Source organism: Piliocolobus tephrosceles, chromosome 2, assembly GCF_002776525.5.
Source record: "Piliocolobus tephrosceles isolate RC106 chromosome 2, ASM277652v3, whole genome shotgun sequence".
Classification (NCBI taxonomy): Eukaryota; Metazoa; Chordata; class Mammalia; order Primates; family Cercopithecidae; genus Piliocolobus; species Piliocolobus tephrosceles.
Window position 1 is genome coordinate 142,033,167 of NC_045435.1, and position 21,534 is coordinate 142,054,700.

The 21,534-nt window shown below is 40.4% G+C and overlaps 2 protein-coding genes across 4 annotated transcripts in view; one reads left to right on the top strand and one right to left on the bottom strand.

The window, feature by feature from the left end:
- Window positions 1–9,216: 9,216 nt before the first annotated feature.
- Window positions 9,217–20,662, bottom strand: OXSM (3-oxoacyl-ACP synthase, mitochondrial). Its single transcript, XM_023207278.3, has 4 exons — window positions 20,314–20,662; window positions 13,590–13,839; window positions 11,745–12,755; window positions 9,217–9,659 (listed from the first exon to the last, which is right to left on the bottom strand). Exons 3-4 carry the CDS (start codon window positions 12,722–12,724, stop codon window positions 9,257–9,259), a joined length of 1,383 nt encoding a protein of 460 aa, XP_023063046.2. The 5' UTR covers window positions 12,725–12,755; window positions 13,590–13,839; window positions 20,314–20,662; the 3' UTR covers window positions 9,217–9,256.
- The window catches only part of NGLY1 (N-glycanase 1), a 67,953-nt gene continuing 66,113 nt past the window's right edge, over window positions 19,695–21,534 (top strand). For all 3 annotated transcript variants that reach the window (XM_023207275.3, XM_023207276.3, XM_023207277.3), the window contains exon 1: window positions 19,695–20,334. In XM_023207275.3, coding sequence (XP_023063043.1) covers window positions 20,204–20,334 — 131 coding nt within the window. In that variant the 5' untranslated portion in view covers window positions 19,695–20,203. The remainder of the gene's footprint in view (window positions 20,335–21,534) is intronic.

Consider the following 21,534-nt stretch of genomic DNA (forward strand, 5'->3'; position numbering starts at 1 on the left):
CAAAAATTAGCCGGATATGGTGGCACACGCCTGTAGTCTCAGTTACTTGGGAGGCTGAGGCAGGAGAATCGCTTGAACCCGGGAGGTAGAGGCTGCAGTGAGCCTAGATTGAGCCATTGCACTCTAGCCTGGGTGACAGAGCAAGACTCCATCTCAAAAAAAGGAAAAAATAGGTCACAAGGATAACACAATAATAATAATAGTAGTAGTAGTAATAATAAATTGATATAGATATATACAAATGATAAAATACCAACGCATTTTTCTGTACTTAGCAATGAAGCTCCTGGATAATTCATCAATATGAAAAAAAACACACTAGTCTTTAAATATAACATCCACTCTTTGTACAGAGTATTATATTTAGTATATTGAACTACTGGATTTGAGTCTCAAGATCATTGTTAAACAGGTAATATATTGACTCCATTTAACAGATTGACTATCTTCATGAGAAAAATTAGGCTCAGTGATAGTGATTTAGATCCAGGCTTATTAAGCCCAACTCTCCCATTTCTCCCATCACACCACTCTGGAAAAGCAAACAGATCTTCTGGTAGGTTATTCACTACCAGAATACCTTTAACAGAGCTTGGCCATTGTAGAATTAAGCAGTGAAAGGATAAAGAAAGTTCTTATATGCTGTTTGCTGACGTTAGACTAGATCAAAATGGCAACACATATTTTAGTTCACTGTGAGGTTGTACAGTGTTACTAACAAGCGGTCAGGGATGTGGAGAAAGGACTGACATAGCTTCTGCACTATTTTACATTTTAAAAATGAGCATATATGAGCACATACTATATACTATCTGTGCTTTTACCTGTGGTATAAATAATATATATATTAAATACCTATGATATTTTTATATGCATAAAAATATACCACTGGTGTTTTTACCTGTAAAGAGTCCTTCCCTTAAAGTATTATGATAAAGTATTTAAAAATTATAAATAAAGATTCACAAACCATAAACCTGAAAAGAATAGAATATTTATACCTAGAGAGGAAATCATTTTAATTTTTAGGTTGGGACTTGGTTATCACACTTTATCCACTTAAATTATTTGTCAGTAACTGTGATAACAAAACAGATCATATCTTTCTTCTTTTCCAAAGAAATAAAATGAGGTGGTCAATCAAATCTGAATCGTTCCTTTTCCCAACTCAGAACAGGGTTCCAAAGAGTTAGCTCTGCCCCTCGCTATAAGATTTCAATGCTTGCTCTGTGGGAAGGTAGCATATTCATGGGGTTAAAAACCTGCTCTTTGGAGTCAGATGACAGTTTTCAGTCTCTGCTTTGCCAGTCTTTGGCTGTGTGACTGGACCAGCTTTTTAATCTCACTACACTTCAGATTTCTTATCCATAAAATGGGGACAACAATATTACTTAAATTACAAAGCTGTTGTGATAATTAAATGGGTTATTAAGAAAGGCACTTGAAACAATGCCTGGCACATAAACACTAGCTATTTATGGTGTTGTTGTTGTTGTTGTTATAGTTGTTATGATTATTACAGTACCAAAATCCAGCTGTCTAATCTTATACTGCAAAATTTCTGGATACTCCACTGACATAGAAAAATTAGCTGGCTAAACATTTCAGAGAATGTACTTCCTTGCAGAGTTAGCGCAAGAGTCAAAAACCACAGTCCATTGGGCAAATCTGGCTTCTTGAAGGCCAAAACCTGCCATGCCAAAACCTGCCATACCCATTTGTTTTTGTATTTTTTTCGTATCGCTGCTTTTGCACTATAAGGGCAGAGTTGAGAAGCTGCAAATGAGACCATATGGCTCACATAGCCAAAAATATTTACCATCTGGCCCTTTACAGAAAAAAATAAAATAAATTAGCTGATTCCTAAGCTAGAGGCATTTTTGTTCAAGATAATGTATTTAGTCTCTTAGAATTCAAGATCTGTTGCTTGTGCTAAGCAATTCTGAAGAAATTACCAACATAACCATCATCCTTTCTTCTTTGGTACCAAAGATCAAACATGAGTCTCAAGTAACTAGACAGAGAATGAGCATTAGTGCCTCCACTAATTATGGCTCCAAGATCCATTCCTTTTACTCACTCTTGACAGTAACGGCAGCTCTCTTACTTTTCTAAAACCATGGATGAAATTATCCTCTTTGTTGTCCTTCCCACAACATAGATATTTTCAGTTACCGTTGGAACGAAAATTTTTGTTTTTGTTGGTATATGTGCTTGTGTGTGTATGTATACGTATATATGTGTACACATGTGTGCCACATACTTTTCTGAGTTCTGGGAATACTATTCTTGTTCACAAGGTTGATTAAGATCTCTCTGCCATGAAGCTTACATACTATCAGAGAGAAGAAAAAAGTCCTAAAGATATATTTTTTTCTGTAAGATAATTTCTAATAGTGAAAGAGATGTGAAGATTATATTTAGTATATTGTGCAACTGGATTTGAGTCTCAAAATCATTGTTAAACAGGTTTGACTCCATTTTACAGATTGAATCTACTTTCATGAAAAAATTAAGCTCAGTGACAGTGATTTGATCCAGGCTTATCAAGCCCAGTCTCCCATTTCTCCCATTGCACTACTCTGGAAAAGCAAAGAGATGTTCAATAAAACCACTGGGATGTGGATGGAGAAGGATTGAGAAGGAAGAAAAGGGGTTACTTTAGAATTGGTGGCTACAGAAGGCCTCTCTCAAGAAGAGATATTTGTACTGAAACTCAAATAGAAAGAGGAAGATAATTTTCACATAAATAAAAATGTGTTCCATACAAGAGCAGAAGTAAGCTTGGTGTTTTTGAGGATACATGCTGATACGCCAGCACAGCTGGAACACGAGCAGTATGAGGTGAGATTAGAGAGGGAGGTCCTGTGAGGTCTCATAAACCTTGGTAAGGTGTTTGAATTTGACCTAAGTCAAATGGGAATCCATCAGCAGATTTTCAGTAGGGAAATAACATGATCTGATTTATATTGTGAAAGATCAATTTGTCAGCTATTACAAGAATGAATAATACTTAGAAAGCAATGGAGAGTGGAAGCAGGAAGACCAAAAAGTTGGTGCTTGCAGTTCAGGGAAGAAAGGATAACAGTGGTAGAAATGGAGAACAGTGACTACTCAGGGCATATTTTGAAAATATAATTGGCTAGACTTGTTGAAGGATTAGGAAAGGGAAAGATAAAAAGGGAGAAATCAAGAATCATTCTTACTAGTCTTGTGATCTGAGCTCTAGGTGGTTGGTGGAGCAATGTACTGAGATTCATTCATTGTTCACTCATCAATGTTTGTTGAGACCAAGTTTGTGCCAGGTACTGTTCTAGACACAGGAACTACAGCAGTGAGAGAAGTAGCAAAAATCCCTTCTCTGGTGGAATTTATCTAGGTGGGGATGGAGAATAGGGAAGATTAAGAAGCAAGGAATTAGGTGGGGAAGGTGAAGGTATCAGTTACCAAATCGTATTGATTCTACCTCCTAAAGATGTCTTGTAGTAGTTCAAGTAGAAAATGAATGGCAGCTGCATCACAGCCACATTCAAGGGGTAGCCTTGAAAGATGTTGAGAAGGAAAAATCTTCTCAATAGACAGAGCTTCATCTGGTCACTCACTTCATACAGTAGAAGTGGCCCAATAAGTAAGCATATATAAAAATTCCTGGGCAGTGTCCAAAGGCCTAGCCTTTAGTCAGGGGTCTAGAAGGAAAAGGACTGAAAGAGCAGAACAATATCTTGAGTAGAGGCATGTGGATGGACATATAGACACTTAATGAAGGATAAAGACTTCTGCATCACACAATTATACCTACCAGAAAGTATCTATCATAGTAGAGGGACTAAATAGCCAAGTAGACAAAATGGCTTTGCCAATTGACAGTAGCTAGCCTTTGTCATTGGCTGCCATATAACTTACATGAAAAGCATGTGAATCAAGAGGTTACAGTGGTAGAAATGAAGGCTACCTGTGGGCTCAACAATATAGACTTCCACTTACCAAGATATCTCGCTACTGCTGCCTCTGAGTGTCCAACCTACCTCAAAAGGAAGTACCTGTGGTTCATCCTCATAGGTATAGATAGATACCTATTTCAGATGTGGGTTTGCCTTTCCTACCCACAGAGCCTGAGCCAGCACCACTATCTGCAAGCTTATGGAATAAATAATCCACAGGCATGGAATCCCTTATGACATAGCACCTGAGCAGGAGCACCTATTGCACAGTAAATAAGACGGCCCTATGACCACGGTTCCGTAGTTTGTATCATATATTACATCATCCAGAAGAAGCCAGCCTCAAAGAAGCTGGAACTGCCTTCTAAATGCACACCTGAATCACCAACTCAGTGACAACTCTGACTGGATGTGGTGTCATCCTCAAGATGCAGCACATGCTTACATCAAAAACTTTTACATGGGGCTAAGTCTGCAATAAGAAGAACATGTAGGTTTAGAAACAAAGGGAGTTGGAAAACATGAATGGCCCCACTTACTGTCATTTCCAGTGATTCAATCACAATAAGGAACTTCATACTTCCTATTTTGCAATTCTTGGCATTGCAGAGATGTATTACTGCAACTAAATAAGATTTTATTTAAGCTAACTAAATAATTTAAGTGGGAAGTCCTGGTCTCCAAAGGATATGCACTCTTGCCAGCAGACACAAGTATTACCTGAACAACAAGATGTAGATGCCACTGAGACACTTTGGAGTTCTTGTGCCCAGGAACCATGAAGTCAACATACTAACTGTGATAGTTGACCCTAATCCGCTGGAGAAGGTAGTGTTGTGTTCACACAATTAGGACAGGGAAAATATATGTGGAATCTAGATGATCTACATGGGTATCTTAGCATTTCCTTGCCTCCTGATCCCAGTGCCCTATGATACACGCAGCTGCCACTGTCTGAAAAGGGAATGGTATGATTGCTAAGGGCTTACATTCCTGAGGACTGAAGGTTTGGGTTATACTACCCAGCCACCAAGGCCTGAAGAGACGATAGCTGAGGGCAAGGAGAATTTAGAATGAATAGTGGGTTAGAGAGAGGAGGAATAGCATTTGTGGACCTGAGACCAACTGCAGCCTCAGAGGCTATTATTTATCCTACTAACTACCCCCATCTACATTTTTCCTCAGAAAGAGAGGCCCACAGGAACCATAAAGGAGCTGTCCCATGAACCTGCTTGGAGAAACAGAACTCTGTGGTGCAAGGGGTAGATTATAATGGCCATGAAAAATGGACAGTTCAGATCTCCTGCTGTGCCTGGGCAGCTCATAGCCAATGACCACGCATGGTATGAGTCCTAATGTAGGACCATTCTGGAGAGATGTGGAACACCTTTAACAAGAGATTTTGACTGCAAACTGCCCATTGGCCTGGCCAAAACTTTATTAGAATGGCACTTCAGATTGACACCCTTCCTACCCAATCCTTTCATTCCTGTGCCCCTCTCCTTCCTAGTTGTGGGAAGGAAAGATCTGTCTGCCTTCTTCTGCTCTCACCCTCTATCCTTCACAACAAATTTCTTGCATAGAAATTTCTGTTTTGATGTCTGCTTCTGAAGACCTGAACAAACATATGAATCAACTATTATTATTTTTATCTGAAGTTTTATTTCTTCCATAAATATAAAGACCCTGGGGATAAGGTTAGGATATTTGGATCCAAAACTCGTCATATACTCATGGCACTAAATCACAGGAAATTCTAAAATTTCTAGCAGTATTTCTGGTAATCTAAATAATATTTATAAAAGTGTGTGTGCACGTGTATGTGTAGGTCCTTTGTTAAACCCTTGTACATTTGTGATTTGGGGCGGAAGAATTCTTTGCTTTAGAAACTATCTTGGTTCTATAATTTTTTAAAAATCCTGTCTTTTTTCTGTTCAAAAGGCAATACATATTCTTTTTTAAAAAAAAACAGTGACAGTAAAAAGTTAAAAAGATAAGCTAAGTAGGGACTAAGGAAAGAGTAAAAGTCAAGGGTATCTATACTGATTAAAGAATTTTTAGGGCCGGGCGTGGTGGCTCACGTCTGTAATCCCAGCACTTTGGGAGGCTGAGGCAGGTGGATCATCTGAAGTCAGGAGTTCGTGACCAGCCTGGTCAAATTGGTGAAACCCCGTCTCTACTAAATATACAAAAATTATCCGGGCGTGGTGGCAGGTGCCTGTAATCCCAGCTACTCGGGAGGCTAAGGCAAGAGAATTGCTTGAACCGGGGACACAGGTTGCAGCGCGCTGAGATTGCGCCATTGTGCTCCAGCCTGGGCAACAGAGCGAAACTTCATCTCAAAAAATAAAAAAAAAAGAATTTTTAAAATTCAGCAATAAAAGAGAAATGAATTACTGACACAATAACATGGATAAACCTCAAAAATATTATAAGAAGGCAGGCATGAAAGGTTATGTTATGTATGACTCCACTTATTTAAAATTCTAGAAAAGTACATCTTACCTATAGTAACAGAAAGCTCTTCAGTGATTTTCTGGAGCTGGGGGTACCGACTGCAAAGGGGCAAAAAGAATTTTGGGGTATCAGAAATGTTCTTTGACTGAGGTGGTGGTTCCATGTGTGTGCATACTTCTATCAAAATTAATTGACCTAGATACTTAAAATGGCATATAAATGTATTTTATATATAAATTATGCCCTGGTAAAGTCGATTTTTTAAAAACACATGATTTTCAATTTTGGAAGAAACTTGGGTCAAAATATTCTTCTTCATCCAGGCCACCATCTTTTCTTACCTACATTTTGCAATACCGTCTGATTGTATTCCCTTATGGGAATAAAGCTTCCTTCCAAGCTGTTCTTCACTCTGCAGCCAGGGTGATGTTTCTAAAAGAAAATATGATTATGTTAGCCCTAATAACCCCTTCTTCTTCACATGTATCAGTGTTGACTCAGAGAAATAGAACCACTAAGACAGATATAGGTATCTGTTACAGGAATTTGACAGTTTGTGTAACCAGTTACACAACTGTGAGAACCGGTTAAAATTTCTGTAATGCAGTTATGTTCACTTGTTATCTTCTGATGATGGAGTTTGAAGTCCACAGGGCAGGCAGTCGGGAAGGGAAGATGGATGTAAATTCCAGTAACAAGATGGAATCCAGAAAGTGACAGAAAGAAATCTGTCAGTTCTCAGGGCCTCTGACTTTGGTGGTATGGGGCAGAAGGTCAGGTCCTTCATTATCATGGAACTAAACACACACTTGGTCCAGGAGTCAGGGAAACTGACAGAGGATCCGGGGAAAGGTGAAGCAGTTAAAGGCTCAGCCAGTCTCACACCAAGATGAGCCAGCAGATAAGCAACATGCATGAGCTACAAAATAGCTGCTGCTTCACTTCCATCCTCCAAATCTCCCACAAGAATTTCTTATGGCCCACCCTAACCAAGGACATACAATAAAAGGAATGCTGTGAAATGTAGGTCAGCCTAGCCAAATTGACACATTACAAAGCTGTCACACATTACAAAGCTGTCACACCAAACCTTAAATGGCTTCCTCATTGCCTTGAACAAAACTTGTAGTTATCTGTGACCTGCCTTTCCAGATTTTCTGCCATTATTTCCTAATCCATCTCAGGGTATACGTACCTGTTTAGTACAAATGTTCTGACTTCTAAACCTTCCCACATTGAATTCTCTGACTGGAACATGCTCCCTTCTCTATCTTCTCCCTCAACCTGACTAAGACCTATTCACCCTTACAGCCTCAGCTTCCTTTAGGAAACCTTCTCTGACATACTCTCTTCATCACTGGTGACCAGTACAAAGTCAGGTCTATGTTAACACCCAACAGACTTCAGTTGAATGAATAAATGTGTGCTCATGAAAATTAAAACCGATTATAGTTATATGAACACACAGCTGGAGCCTTTGGCATAAAGGGGATAAAGTACTACAGTCAAAGTCAATGGGTAGGCAATGTGTCCAGTCTATTGCAATGTGGGAAACTCTATTCATTTCAGCAGAAATACACACATCCTGTTTATCCCCTAATCACTCTATACCATTGATACATAAACCTCCATTACAACATAAACGTCCTTAGTTTGAGCTGCCCAGAAAGCAGAACCTGAGAAAAAGCAGTTTGTTTGGGAGGTGATTCGTGGGAACAAGATTAAAAATCAGGGAGGATGGGAAAGGGAAAATAAAAGCCAGTGAACGAGTGTTAGAGCTAGCTAATACTGTGGGTAACTAAAGCTCTGTTTCACTGGGGACCCTGGGACGAACTGTGGAGAACCATAGATACCCTTCTGAAAGGAGGCTGAGGCACTTAGCTACCAACTGTCCTCATCCCTTACTGGTTGAGTATTGCCTCTGGGGAATATGTTCCCTTCCCCCTGCCAACACTTCCAGGCTGCTGAGGATGAATAAGATCCCTTGGCTTTAGAGAAAACAAGGCAGAGAGGTAGAGGGACCACCAACACATGTAGTAGGATGCTGGGAAAATATAGGAAACTAGCAAAGCTTCAAAAAGTTAGAGGAGAGCCAAGGGGACGTGGTCCAAGTCTCGAACAATTTCTGCTCCATGTCCCAAAGATTTTTTATCTCTGTTAATCACTAGGTGCCAACATAAAGACAAAAAGAATAAGAAATGTCAAATCAATTTCGGTTTCTTCTTTCAGAGAATTGATGGCTTGGGAGTTTAGAGAAATTTCATTATACTGAATTACAGTATGAATAATGTGAAGGAAAGAGGACTAGGTGTTTAAAGAGTAAACAGATCATTACTGGCTGACAGTTTTACTCAAAGAATGCTGATGTGCTGATGCAAACTTTGTTATATTCCTTTCTATGTACTGTATGGAAATGGTATGCCTGGAGTTCTATAGTATAGCAACCCTGCCTAGTAAAGAGGAGTTGAAAGGGACAGGAGCAGCTCAAATGTTATAGAAAATTGTTTGACCTAAAGTATTAGGAAAATATAGATTCATGGTTCTCATAGGCGGTGGGGTACGGCAGTTATTTTGTCCCCCAGAAAACATTTGGCTATATCTGGAAACACTTCTGGTTGTCACAACCGGGGAAGAGAGTGCTATCAGAATAGATTAAGAAGAGATCAGGATGGCGTTAAACATCCAACAATGTACAGTACAATCCCCCTTTTCCTGACAAACAATCATCTTATCCAAATATTAATAGTGCCAAGGTTGAGAAACCCTAACATAAAGGATATCTGGGTATCAATGTATAAATATATAATTTCTTCACATATAACATTTAAAAATCAGTATTTAATTATAAATGATTCGTTCTACATTCCAGCAATACAAAGTGTTGCATTAGTACCACCAAAACCAAAAGAATTGGTGAGGCCAATAAATCTTTTCTCAGTTTTCCATTCCTGTGCCTTTAGTGGAACATAGTTGAGATCAAATTCTGGTTCTGTACAATCCAGGTTTAAAGTAGGTGGTAGTTTTTGATAATAACAAGCTAATGTGGTAAAAGCTGCCTCGGCCGCCCCTGCAGCTCCCAGCAGATGTCCTGTTGCTCCCTTAGTTGAGGAAACTGCAAGGGCATATGCATGGTCTTTGAAGAGATGTTTGATTGCTTTGTTTTCAGCAGCATCTCCCAATGGTGTGGAAGTAGCATGTGCATTTATATAGGATATCTCTTCAGGCTGTACACCTGCATCTTTTAAAGCAGCAGCCATACACCTAATAAAACAAGAAAAGACATCAGGACTAAGTTTAATTTTAACAAAAGTCTCTTTATCTGTATGGCTTATGTGAAACAAATGTAGGTATCCAAGTACACTGGATGAAAAGAATCCCTTGTTCTAGCAACGGAATGCTATCTTGGATTACCATGTGAGTTAGGATGTCATCTCTATGGGAATAAAGAGTCACACTCACTACCTTGGACTGGTTCATCACCAAGAGTTAAACACACAAGCCAATGCAAGATTGTATAATCTCAAATAACATATAATTTCATTTATTTGCATTGGCATTTTTCCTTGGGGAAAAAATATCATGTTGACTCAAGACTAGAATAATTTTTCTTCCAGGGATTTTTGGAGTGTGGCAATTTTTTATGAGAATTATAATTATGATTTTTCTTTCACATTTAAATCTAAAACTTGGCATACTTCCCAATAATCTACTGTTTCATTGTTTCAAATAATCTTTCCAAATCCTCTTTATTTAGGCCATAAGAATTCTAAACAAAAAATTACATAGGCAAGCTAAGCCAAACAAACTTAAGAGTAAACAATATATCTGAAAGAACCTCTGAAAACGTTTTGGATGTCATCTTCCTTTAGTTCCTAAGAGAAATATACACGTACGTATGTGTGTGTGTATATATATTTCTTAACAGCCAGCTCAGAGTATAATTTGAAGTACGCTGAAAGGTTTCCTGTGAACATAACCATTTCTTTGTCTATTTTGTTACTATGCTTGACATTTGTAGCACCAGCAACTACTCACTAAAAATCAAAAGTAGGCCAGGCATGGTAGCTCATGCCTATAATCCCAGCACTTTGGGAGGCCAAGGCAGAACTGCTTGAGGCCAGGAGTTTGAGACCAGCTCTGGCTCTGGCAACATAGCAAGACCCCAACTCTATAAAAAAAAAAAAAAAAAGAAAAAAGAAAAACAATCAAACAAAAACAAAATAAAAATTCAAACATATAATTTAGGGGTAGGTAAACTATGGCCCTGGCTAGATGCCTATTTTTGTAAATAGTTTTCACTGGAACACATTCACGCCCACTCATTTACATACTGTCTACGGCTGCTTTCATATGACAATGGCAGAGTGGATTAGTTGCGACAGACTCCATGGCCCATAAAGCCAAAAATATTTACTATATTTTTCCCATTACAGAAAAGGTTGCTAACTCTGGCTAATTTAACTAAGTAAAACATAATATGATTTAATAGCTATTAGCTATCTATTAACACATTATCAGGGACTTTTTTTTTTCATTTTAAATGCACTAATCTATAACAGTTAACTTAAATGTAGTCCTTAAACCAGCAGTATCACCATCACCTGTTAGAACTACAGAATCTCCCAGTCTGGGAAATAAAGTGAAACCCCATCTCTCAAAAAAAAAAAAAAAAAAAAAAAAAAAAACTGGTCTCAGTGGTGCATTCCTGTAGTCCCAGCTACTCAAGAAGCTGAGGTGACAGGATTGCTTGAACCCAGGAGTTAGAGACTACAGTGAGATAAGACTAGCATAAGCAATAAAGAGAGACCCTGTCTTTAAAAAAACAAAACAAAACAGAATTTCAAGCACTACCCTAGACCCACAGAATCAGAATCAGCATTTTAAATAAGATCCCTAGGTGATTATAGTTTGAGAAGTGCTGATTTGAAAAGAATAGAATCCTGTTGAAAATAACAGAATCCTGTTGAAATGGAGCAAAGACCAGACACATCTAGAAGGGTTGACTTTACTTTCCAAGTCTGATGAAGGGTCAAAGAAGAGGACTTTGTGAGCGAGCACACTGATGCTTAAGCACAAATGGAGGCGTGAAAAGTTGGCAAAGGCACACATGGTCTTTTTCGCAACTCCATTGGTTTTAACTCAAATGCAATTTTGTAAGGATGTTCAAATGCTTTGAAATACTTCAAATATCTTAAGCAAAGAATTAAATAATCTTGTTTACTCTAAAAATTAAAACAATAGAGATTCGGTACACCAAGGCCATACACTACAATTTTCCCTAATTTGGGACTCCCAATAAAGTGTCTTATTTAGATAAATATTTTGAAGGAAATAACCCATTTTTACCTTAAGGCACCTTCTCCTTCAGGATCAGGGGCAGTTATGTGACCAGCATCACCTGAGAGTCCATAGCCCAAAACTTCTGCATAGATCCGGGCTCTTCTTTGAACAGCATGTTCATATTCTTCCAGCACCAGCACAGCTGCACCTTCTCCCATTACAAAACCATCTCTCTTTGGATGAAATGGTCGACAGGCCAACTTGGGATCTGAGTTTGTGCTCAGAGCCCGGGCTCTGGAAAACCCAGCAAGAGATAAAGGGCTAATACAAGAATCTGTACCTCCAGCCACCATCACATCAGCATCACCATGGGCTATAAATCTAAAAGAGTCTCCCACAGCATGAGCTCCTGTGGTACAGGCTGTGGATACCGCATGATTTGGGCCCTTGAGTTTATATCGAATGCTGACCTGGCCTGCTGCCATATTGATCAGAATCTTAGGGACAAAAAATGGGCTAACTCTATTGTAACCTTTTGTCTGAAAATTCAAAGCAGTTTCAGAAACAATTTCAAGAGGAATCATTCCCATGCCAATTGCAACACCAGTAGCCACTTGATCAGCTTCTGACTGAGGATGCCAGCCAGAATCCTTCATGGCTAATTCTGCAGCCCCAATGGCCATGATGGTGGCAGAAGACATGGACTTGATATCTGATTTGGACACAAAGTTTTGTTCATTGAACTGACCTTCATCACTACCTCTTGGCACATAAGCAGCAACACTGCAAGGGATACTCTTATACTCTTCGCCAACCAGTGAAACAATTCCACTCTCTCCCGTGATAAGACGATCCCAAACCAAGTGAGTTCCAACACCAAGAGGAGTCACTAAGCCAATGCCGGTAATGACAACTCGCCTATGCAATCTGGATGTTGGCTCAGTTCCGAAAAACTTCCTTTTACTTCTTGTTAACTGTTGGCATAATCTTGAACACAGAAGACGAGTGCTTGTAATTTTGAGGAAATTTTGCAGGCAATTGGACATGATTGAGATTCAGATGATCAGAAACACATTCCTGTAAAAGACCACAACACACCTAGGAGGTATTCTTTTAAATAGCTCAAGGGCCTAAGGAAAAACATCCAAGGTGTTCCTTTGGGTGCTTGATATGAGCTGCTAATGAACACAGGGAAAATGGTACATAATTTCAATTTATACCTTAACATCAAACTACCTGTTTAAACTTATCTCCTTTTCTAGACTGTAAGTGCCCTCAGACATTTGAAGACAAATAAATGAATTGATGATTCATTCGATTCACCAAAACAGTAATTCAATGAAAAATATAAAGGCACCTCCAGACTGATATGAGTTGCAGGAAGCATCCTTTGTCAGGATTACTGATAACTTCTTCTAAATAGCATTTCTGGTGTCAGTGGCACAGAAAACACATTTCAGGGCATATTCTCTTAAGTAAGTAAGTGGGCTTTATCAATCTTCAATAATTAAGGACAACGAGCCTTTTCAAAACGCCACCCAGGGCCAAGAGCCCTAGACTGAGCGTCTGGATACGTGGGTTGGAAACAGACTCTGTGACCAAGACTGGGGGAAGGGGGCGAGTCTTTCCACTCCTCTAAACTTCTCCAGTTGAATCATCTGTGGAAGGAGGGGTTAGGACTGGTGGATCACTTCAAGGGTACCACAAAGGCCAGGAGCGGGAGTAATAGGGTGTAGTCACTCCCTATATTGCCTCAGTCACCACCACACATGTACACACCTGAAGCAGCATGGCGACAGAAAAAGAAATCAGGCCCTAAGTCCTCGGACTCCCCTCTCGAAATTCAACCCTGACAGGATTTGACTGTAAAAGAGGAAAGGAGGGGCGAAGGAGGAGGGTAGCGAGCGATACCTGTAACACGTTTACAGCTCCAGACACACACGCCACCGTCCTAGGCGATGACGCGCTCGAGCGCACGCGCACGCGCACGTACGCTCATGCGCGCTCCCGCGCACGCTTCTCGTTCGACTCCTCTTCCGCCGGTTGACTTTACGCCGCGTCACCTTGGCGGAGGTCAGACCTTGGGAGGCGGCTCGGTAGCTGTTTGCCTTAGCAGAGACACCTCTCTCGGAACCTCAGTGACTCGCCGATAATCAAGGACCTGCAAATGATGCGATAAGATAGCATTTTCACCCATCAGGCATTTTTCTTTGGCAGTGATAATGCCCAAACATTCCTTTTTGTCGGAGAAGGGACACCATCGTATTCTACTGGAATTGTAAGAAAGAATTAAGGAAATGACTGCAGTCGCAAAGTTATTGCTATAGCTCGCAACGTTATTAGTAATTGTGAGTAAAGAAGAACCAAAATGGCCAACATCAGGAAATTTGTTGTGTATCTTGTGGTACATCCAAATGCCATGCAGCCGTTTAAAATAACTCTACGGGTGAATATTTATTAATGAGATGTTGAGACTATTTGTTAGGAGACATAGTTACAAAACAGTATATATCCGTTCTTTCAAAAATAATTCTTTAAAGATCTGCAAGATGTATAATGATTGTGATCTTTCCCTCCTTATTTTTGCTTAGCTTTATTTAATAAAGCTTTTCTACAATAAACAAATGGTTTTGTAGTAAAGTTTTTACTTTTTAAAAGTTGTCACCAGGCTCCTCTGCTTATGGAGTAGTCATTCTTTGTTCCTTTACTTTCCTCATAAACTTCTTTCACTTAAAAAAAAATTATCACCGGATTTGAGACAGTACTTAAAAATATCACACCCATTGTAACAATGGAGACTTGTTTCTAAGCGTCTGAAAAATTCATTAACTGTTTGCTCAGAGCGGATTGCAAATCGATAAAGGGAAAATACAACATGAAAATGTAAAAAAAGCAAGAAGTCGACAAGATGGTATTCATTGAACATCTGTTTTTCACATGCTATCCCAGGCGTGAGTTTAGTCCTTGCTCTTCTTTAGAAAAATGGTTGACCATAGAATCTTCATCTGGACCTTCTAGTCATATTTATGTTTCTTTCTGGGTAATGCCTCTTGAAGCCATTGTTTCCAAGTAGAGTCCTCTGCATTCTTTCCTACCCCTACAGAAGAATGTGAGTCAAGCTTAGCTTTTCCAGGTTGGTCCTGGATTTAAATGAGTTTGGAAATCTATTTTGTTTAAAATAATTCAGCAAAGTCCAGTTTGACCTTCGTCCCAGGCCTAACCAGTCACCTCTAGTATGATCCTCATTCAGTGACAAATAGAGTTACTTTAAGAAGAATTAAACACGTGTTATAAAAAAACTAACACTTGATGAGTAAGTACCTAAACTTGATCTCTTTTTCATTGCTGTCTTTAAAATAATAGTGTGAAAATACCTACACTATTTTCTCTGAAGCTGAACTCATATGAAACATATAATTTTAATGTGCTGTTTCTTTTGTAATATCACAAAATCATCTTGGCTAAGAGGTGACAAAATCTTTCAAAATAGTAAAAAACCTGTCATTTTTGTATCTACCTCATCACCTTTTCTTTGATCTGGAAAAGGGTGGGAAATTTTATGATATTTTATAGCTTTACATATTTGGTACCTTATTTCCTGCTACAATCCCATGGTGTCTTCTCCCACCAAAATCTTCAAATGGGCTCTGCTTATCCTACCCTCCTATTAAGACTTTTTAGGTCTGCCTTAAATTCTTTGTAATCTGATTCAAAACTATCTTTCCAGTTATGGCTCCCATTCTCTATTGAGCTTTCCACCCAGCAAACTGATTTTCATACTATACATATCTTGATTGATCCTAAGTTTTCTCATCTCTGTACTTTTGGTATTTTCAACAACTATTCATTTTCTTCCTATCAATGCTTGAAGTTTGAATGCAAAAATGAGTAGAGGTATGGCTCTTGCTTTCAAGAAGTTCTTGGTCTAATAAAGTTCATGGTCAATCCATTAGAAACAAGTAAGTGCAAACTACTGAAACAAGTGCTGTAGCGGAACTATTATAACACAAAAGGGACAATGAGGTCCGTACTACCTTGTAAAATCAGAAAAGGCTTCAGAGAAATGATCCTTGAACTGCATCTTGGAAATGAATATTTGTCTAGTAAATTGGGTGGGAAAGGGCATCCTGGCAGGAAGAGTAGAACAAAGGCCTGGAGAAATGAAGTGTCATGGTATCTTCCACAAACAGCTAAGTATGTGGCCCATGTCAAATTTGAAGTGTGGGACAAAGCAACAGTAAAAGCATGAGAGTAAGGCAGGGCCCAGGTCACAAAAGCCTGGGGTATCATACTGAGGACTTTGGATTTAATCCTGTAGTTCAGAGAGCATATGCTAGCCTCCATGGTATAATTTGGAGTGCAACATTCTTTTATTGATTCTAAACTCCTCTCGAAAGGACATGGTAAACTCTCTCATTCCCTTCACTGGAGTTTCTCTTACTCCTCTTTGTCTTGAACAAAGCCACTTAAAATATTTAAGTTACCAGCCTGGTTCCTGACACCATTTGACTTTAGAATGGGGGTGGAGGGAGCCATAGAAAACTTTTCACCAGGAGAACAACATGATCAGATGGGTGCTTTAGAAAGATCACTGTTGTACAAATGAGCAGGGTGGATTGGAAGGATGTGGAAATGGACACAGGGAAGAAAGAATGGATGCAACATGAGGAGGCTCTCAGGGCAATGGCGAAGAGAGATGTAGGAGATGTTGAGAAGGAAACATTACTAGGATACTGTACATGATTTAAGGAGGGTGGGGCGTCTCTCACAGCTAGCAAGTCCTCTCCTTTCTCACCTTCTCAACCTCTCAATTTAAGGCCTCTGTTCAAATTGTCCCCCCTCACTGAAACTGCAGCTCTCAATGAAATTTCCCTCCCTCTAAACTAGTAGTTCTCAAAGTTTCCTGTGTATCAAAATCACCTGAAGGGCTTGTTACCACACAGATTGCTGGGCCCCATCTTTAAAGATGGAGCTTCAGAATTTGTTTTCCTGACAAGTTTCCTGCTGATGCTGCTGTTGCTTGTCCAACCACTGCTCTAAAGTTATGACTTCTATGAAAGTAGGGACCATGCTTGTCTCCTTCACAGTGCTGAGCAACTAGTAGTCACTTCATAAATATATGATGAATAAGTGAATTATGGAATGAATACATCAACATTTATCCTTATATTTGAGAGTACACATGCACTTTTTGTGCATATCTCACCAAATGACTTTTTGCGAAAACCAATGCCATAGCATTGCAATAAAAATGTACAGTCCATAAAATCATAGAAATCACCATTTTTAAAAAATCATCTGAAATTTAAGTCCTTCCAAATAACTCTTTAGTAACACTTCCGTTAAATTTCTTGAGTAACTATAATCTCTTTTGAATACAGCAATTTATAAAGCTATTAAGAGAATCCATTATAATAAGGGACTTTGTCTCTCATTTTCCTGGCTGCTTCCTCCACTTCAATCAAGTTGGAGATACTCTAATTCTTCCGTTTCCTTTAGAAAAGCTGAGTAAGTTACCCTACCTTTTATACCCATCGTTGTTTCAAACAACCAAAGAATGGTCTAGTACTAAATCAGCATTGAAATTCTTGTTGTTTTATTTTATTTTATTTATTTATATTTGTCCCAAAATAAAGATTTTTTTTTCCAGGATTTCACCTTTATTAAAAACATCATTTTTAGAGTTGACATATCATAGCATTCTTCTTTTTTTTTTTTTTTTTTTTCCTTCTTCTTTTTGAGAGAGAGTCCTGCTCTGTCGCGTAGGCTGGAGTGCAGTGGGGCCATCTCAGCTCACTGCAACCTCTGCCTCCTGGGTTCAAGCAATTCCCCTGCCTCTCAGCCTCCCAGGTAGCTGGGACTCCAGGCGTGCACTACCGTGCCTGGCTAACACTATTCTTTAATAAAACAGAAAAAAGAACTCTCTAAATTTTTCCCAGGATTGGTTTGGTGATATTAAAAAGTTAACCTCCATAAAAACCATTAGCAAGGAGAGGGGTTGAAGTCTTTCAGGAATTTGTATAGTGATTCACTATTGTGTGACTACATTAAGTGATTAACCAACAACTCTTTATTCAGAACCTGCTGTGTGCAAAGCAGTCTGAGACAGATGGCACAAGAGACTTTTAATCAAACAGGGAAGACAAAACTAGTGATAACTTACAGTGAGATAGCGTTTTAGTTGAGGAAACAACTATTATGAAGAGAAAAACAAGTCATTTTGTTCCCCCACAAAAGTACCCTATGACCATTCTATCTGTCAGAGGGAAGCCTGAGCTAGCAGCTTTCTGCCCTTTACTTGACACCTCTGCTTCAATACCAGAGCATTTCCACTTTGGTGTTTTGTATATAGACAATCTTCCTTTTTTTTTTTTTTTTTGGTAGAGATGGGGTCTTGCCATGTTGCCCAGGGTGGTCTCGAACTCCTGGGCTCAAGCGATTCACCTACCTCAGCCTCCCAAAGTATTGGGATTACAGGCATGAGCCACCATGTCCAGCCCCTAAATTTTTATTTGAAAAAAAAAAAAAAAAAGAGTTCTGTTGCATTTTAAAAAGTCACAAATACTGCATAATATATATTATTCTCATATAATTAGTAAAGTATAAATAAACGTATCAATGGAAAAAAGAAACGCAAATGAAGAGGAATAAAGTTTGTGAGAGCTATATCCCCAGACCCAAGCCCCCAATCCATTGTGTAGTTGTAGGAGACTACATTTCCCAGACTCTCCCCTTTTATGTTTTTATGTTTTGTTTATTTTTATTTTTATTTTTTGTAAATCTGGCCTTACTGAAATACCCTCTTTAATCTTGATGAGGCCTCATTCTTAGCAACGATATAGTAGAGAAAATGCTGTATGTCATTTCTGGGCTTATGTGGTTAAAATTTGTGAGTTTTTTTTTTTTTTGTCCAAGCAGGCTGCCTGGATTTGTAAATAAAATTTCACTAGAACATAACCATGTCCATTTATTTTCAAGTATTGTCTGTGGAGCTACAACTGTAGAGGCAGAGTTAAATAGTTGAGACAGACCTTATGGCTCACAAAGCCTAAAACACTTACTATGTGGCCCTTTACAGAAAATGTTTCTTGACCCCTGTTCTAAGGGATGGAAGGAGACTGGGTCCACTGACATTATGACACCTGCATTATTAAACTGTTACATGAGCCAGAAAGAAATTACTCTTGTGTTAAGCCACTGAAAATTTTAGTTACAGAAGTTAGCAACGCACTACTATCTGTTGAACATGCCATACTTGGAAGCTGGTCCAAAGATCTACATATTCATTAAAAGCGTACGTGTAACTGGGAGACGAATAGTCATTGAAGTGGATGGCATAGCTTAGGGTCTTGCTCGGAGATTCTGGAAAGAAAATTTCAAGTCTTAAAAGCAAACAGACGAAACATCAAGAAATTTAAAAGAAGTTATTCAGGCAAATCACTTATCTTAAGAAATAAAGTCAAGACAAATACTTGGTGAGGTTGAAAAGGAATTTCTGCAAAGAAGGAAGCCAGTGGTAAAGTACACTTTCCAGGACATGGTGGGCCAGAGACTGGATTAAAGTAGTTAGGGATGCATCTTCTAAGAGGAATAAAAGACCTTGATCACATGATATACCTAAAAAGCAAGTCACAAAATAATACCCTTACTGTGTGGGATGCAAATTTTTATTTTCTTCCTTTCCCACATGCATAATTATTATGCATGTGTTTTACGCTGGTCACCACGCAGTAAACCGAATCCACAACCCATTATGACGTTGCAACCTATGGTTTAAAAATACACTTCCTTACAGAGGAATCATATACTAGTTGGGCTGGGACTTAGATTTTCAGTCATTCGCCAAATTCTGAAAAGAATCCACGTAACAAACCCCGCAGAGTTCATAGCCATGGTTTTGTTTTTGACGTTTGTTGCTCCTTCCTCCTGGGGTCTTTCATCCACATCTATGTAGAACGTCCTGACAACCTGCGAAGTGAAGGCTCTAAGGTCGTTTTATTTGTGGGGAAAGGAGAGAGGTACATGCGGTTTCTCCACCTTAATAGCTGGATCAATTAGGCTGGCCCCGGGGCGCAGAGGGATCCGGGTTTCTGAGTGGCACGTGCCAGCACCATTCTCCCGGTACCTCTAGACTAAAACCGACCTCCCCTCCAGCCGAACTCATCCGTCCTAAGGACTCGACAACCCCCTCCTCCAGCCCCACGCCCCTCAGCCCTGGCGCCCAGGCCCCGCCCTCCCTGCGGAACCCCTCCCCAACCTGTACGACCAGGCCCTAGCCCTGGGTCGAAGCACCTCGCCCCAGCCGCCCGAGGACCCCCACGTTGCTCCGAACAGCCCCTCGCCCCTCCTGAAAGGGCAGCAGTAGCTCCCAGCCGAGCTGCCCTGCTCCCGCCCCAGGCCCCCGACCCCGCCCCAGGCCCCGACCCCGCCCCTCCCGGTGGCTGCGGTAGCTGCTGCTCGCTGAAGCGCCTGCTCAGTGTAGGACACGGAGCGCGAGGGGCGGCGGCGGCCGCTGGCGCTCAAGCATGGCGGCGGCGGCGCTGGGCAGCTCCTCAGGCTCGGCGTCCCCGGCTGTGGCCGAGCTCTGCCAGAACACCCCGGAAACCTTTTTGGAGGCCTCCAAGCTGCTGCTCACCTATGCTGACAACATCCTCAGGTACAGGGCAACGGGGTCGAACGGCGGGTACCGGGGTGGGTGGGCCGCGGCGCCTTGCTCGGCCAGGGACTGGGGGCGTCCGGCCTGAGCTTCGGAGGGCAGCGACGCCCGGACAGACCGGGACCTGGAGCTGGTTCTGCTCCTAACGTCCGAGCCCGCCAGCCAGGGGCCTCGGGACCCGGCCAAGTCCCACCCCCGCTGGAGAAGAGGAAGTTTCTTTGCAGTTGTGACTTGGCACCTGCAGTCAGGGTGCTGCGGGTGAACTGGAGTCCCGGAAGCGGGGCCGGGCGGAGGAGAGGTAGGAAGGCCTGCTGCAGACACTGCCGCTCTTCTCGTGGTTTAACGACCTCAGATATCAGGACACAACGGTAACCGCACCGCGCGTGTCATTCCCCCTGCGTGCATTTTCTCGAGCGGAGTGGCTTACATTTCCACATACTTATCAGAAGTTAGTCACTGACAAAGTGATGTTTTCTTCCCATGTTGAGACTATCCGAGTACTAAAGCATAATGCTTCTGAAGTGGTGGGTTTTAAAATTTTTAATGTTTTCTTCTGCCCACTTTTGTTGATTGAAACATTATAGTATTTTGAAGTTACGGTTTTTATATTAATACCTGGACTCTACTATATAAACTCTTTAAGAATTCGTGGAGGTAATCGCCTTGGATGAGAGTAATTTGCTTCATTTTCCTGTCAGCAAAATTGCACTTCTAGAGGTCTAGGGGACCTTGTAGATTTCGGGAATTGGGAGGCAAGTTTGATGATTCATTTTGAATGAGTACCCACCTCAAGTCGGCAGATCAAATGATGTGTCTTAACGGAGGGACATAGTGTTGGGGGAGGGAAATGGAACTGAGGTTAAAGGAGCGCCACTTGCTTTAGTGATGTTACCTGATTTATCAGGTCACCGTGATTAATTAATTAGGTTCTCTGTTCCCCTCAGCCCCTGGTGCATTAAGTGGATGGTAAATTATCATGAAGTCTAAGAGAAAATTCTTCTCCGTTTCAAGGTTATGTTTCATGTGACCCAATTTTAGACATTAGTTACATGTGCAGTTTTTAAAATCCTTGTCAGTAATATTTCATTTAGGCAATGGTAATGATGTTTAAAGTAAATTGAAGGGAAAATATGTTGAGCCCTTATTTTGTGGCAGATGCTATGAAAGATGCAACATGTAGCCTGTTCACAGCTACATAAT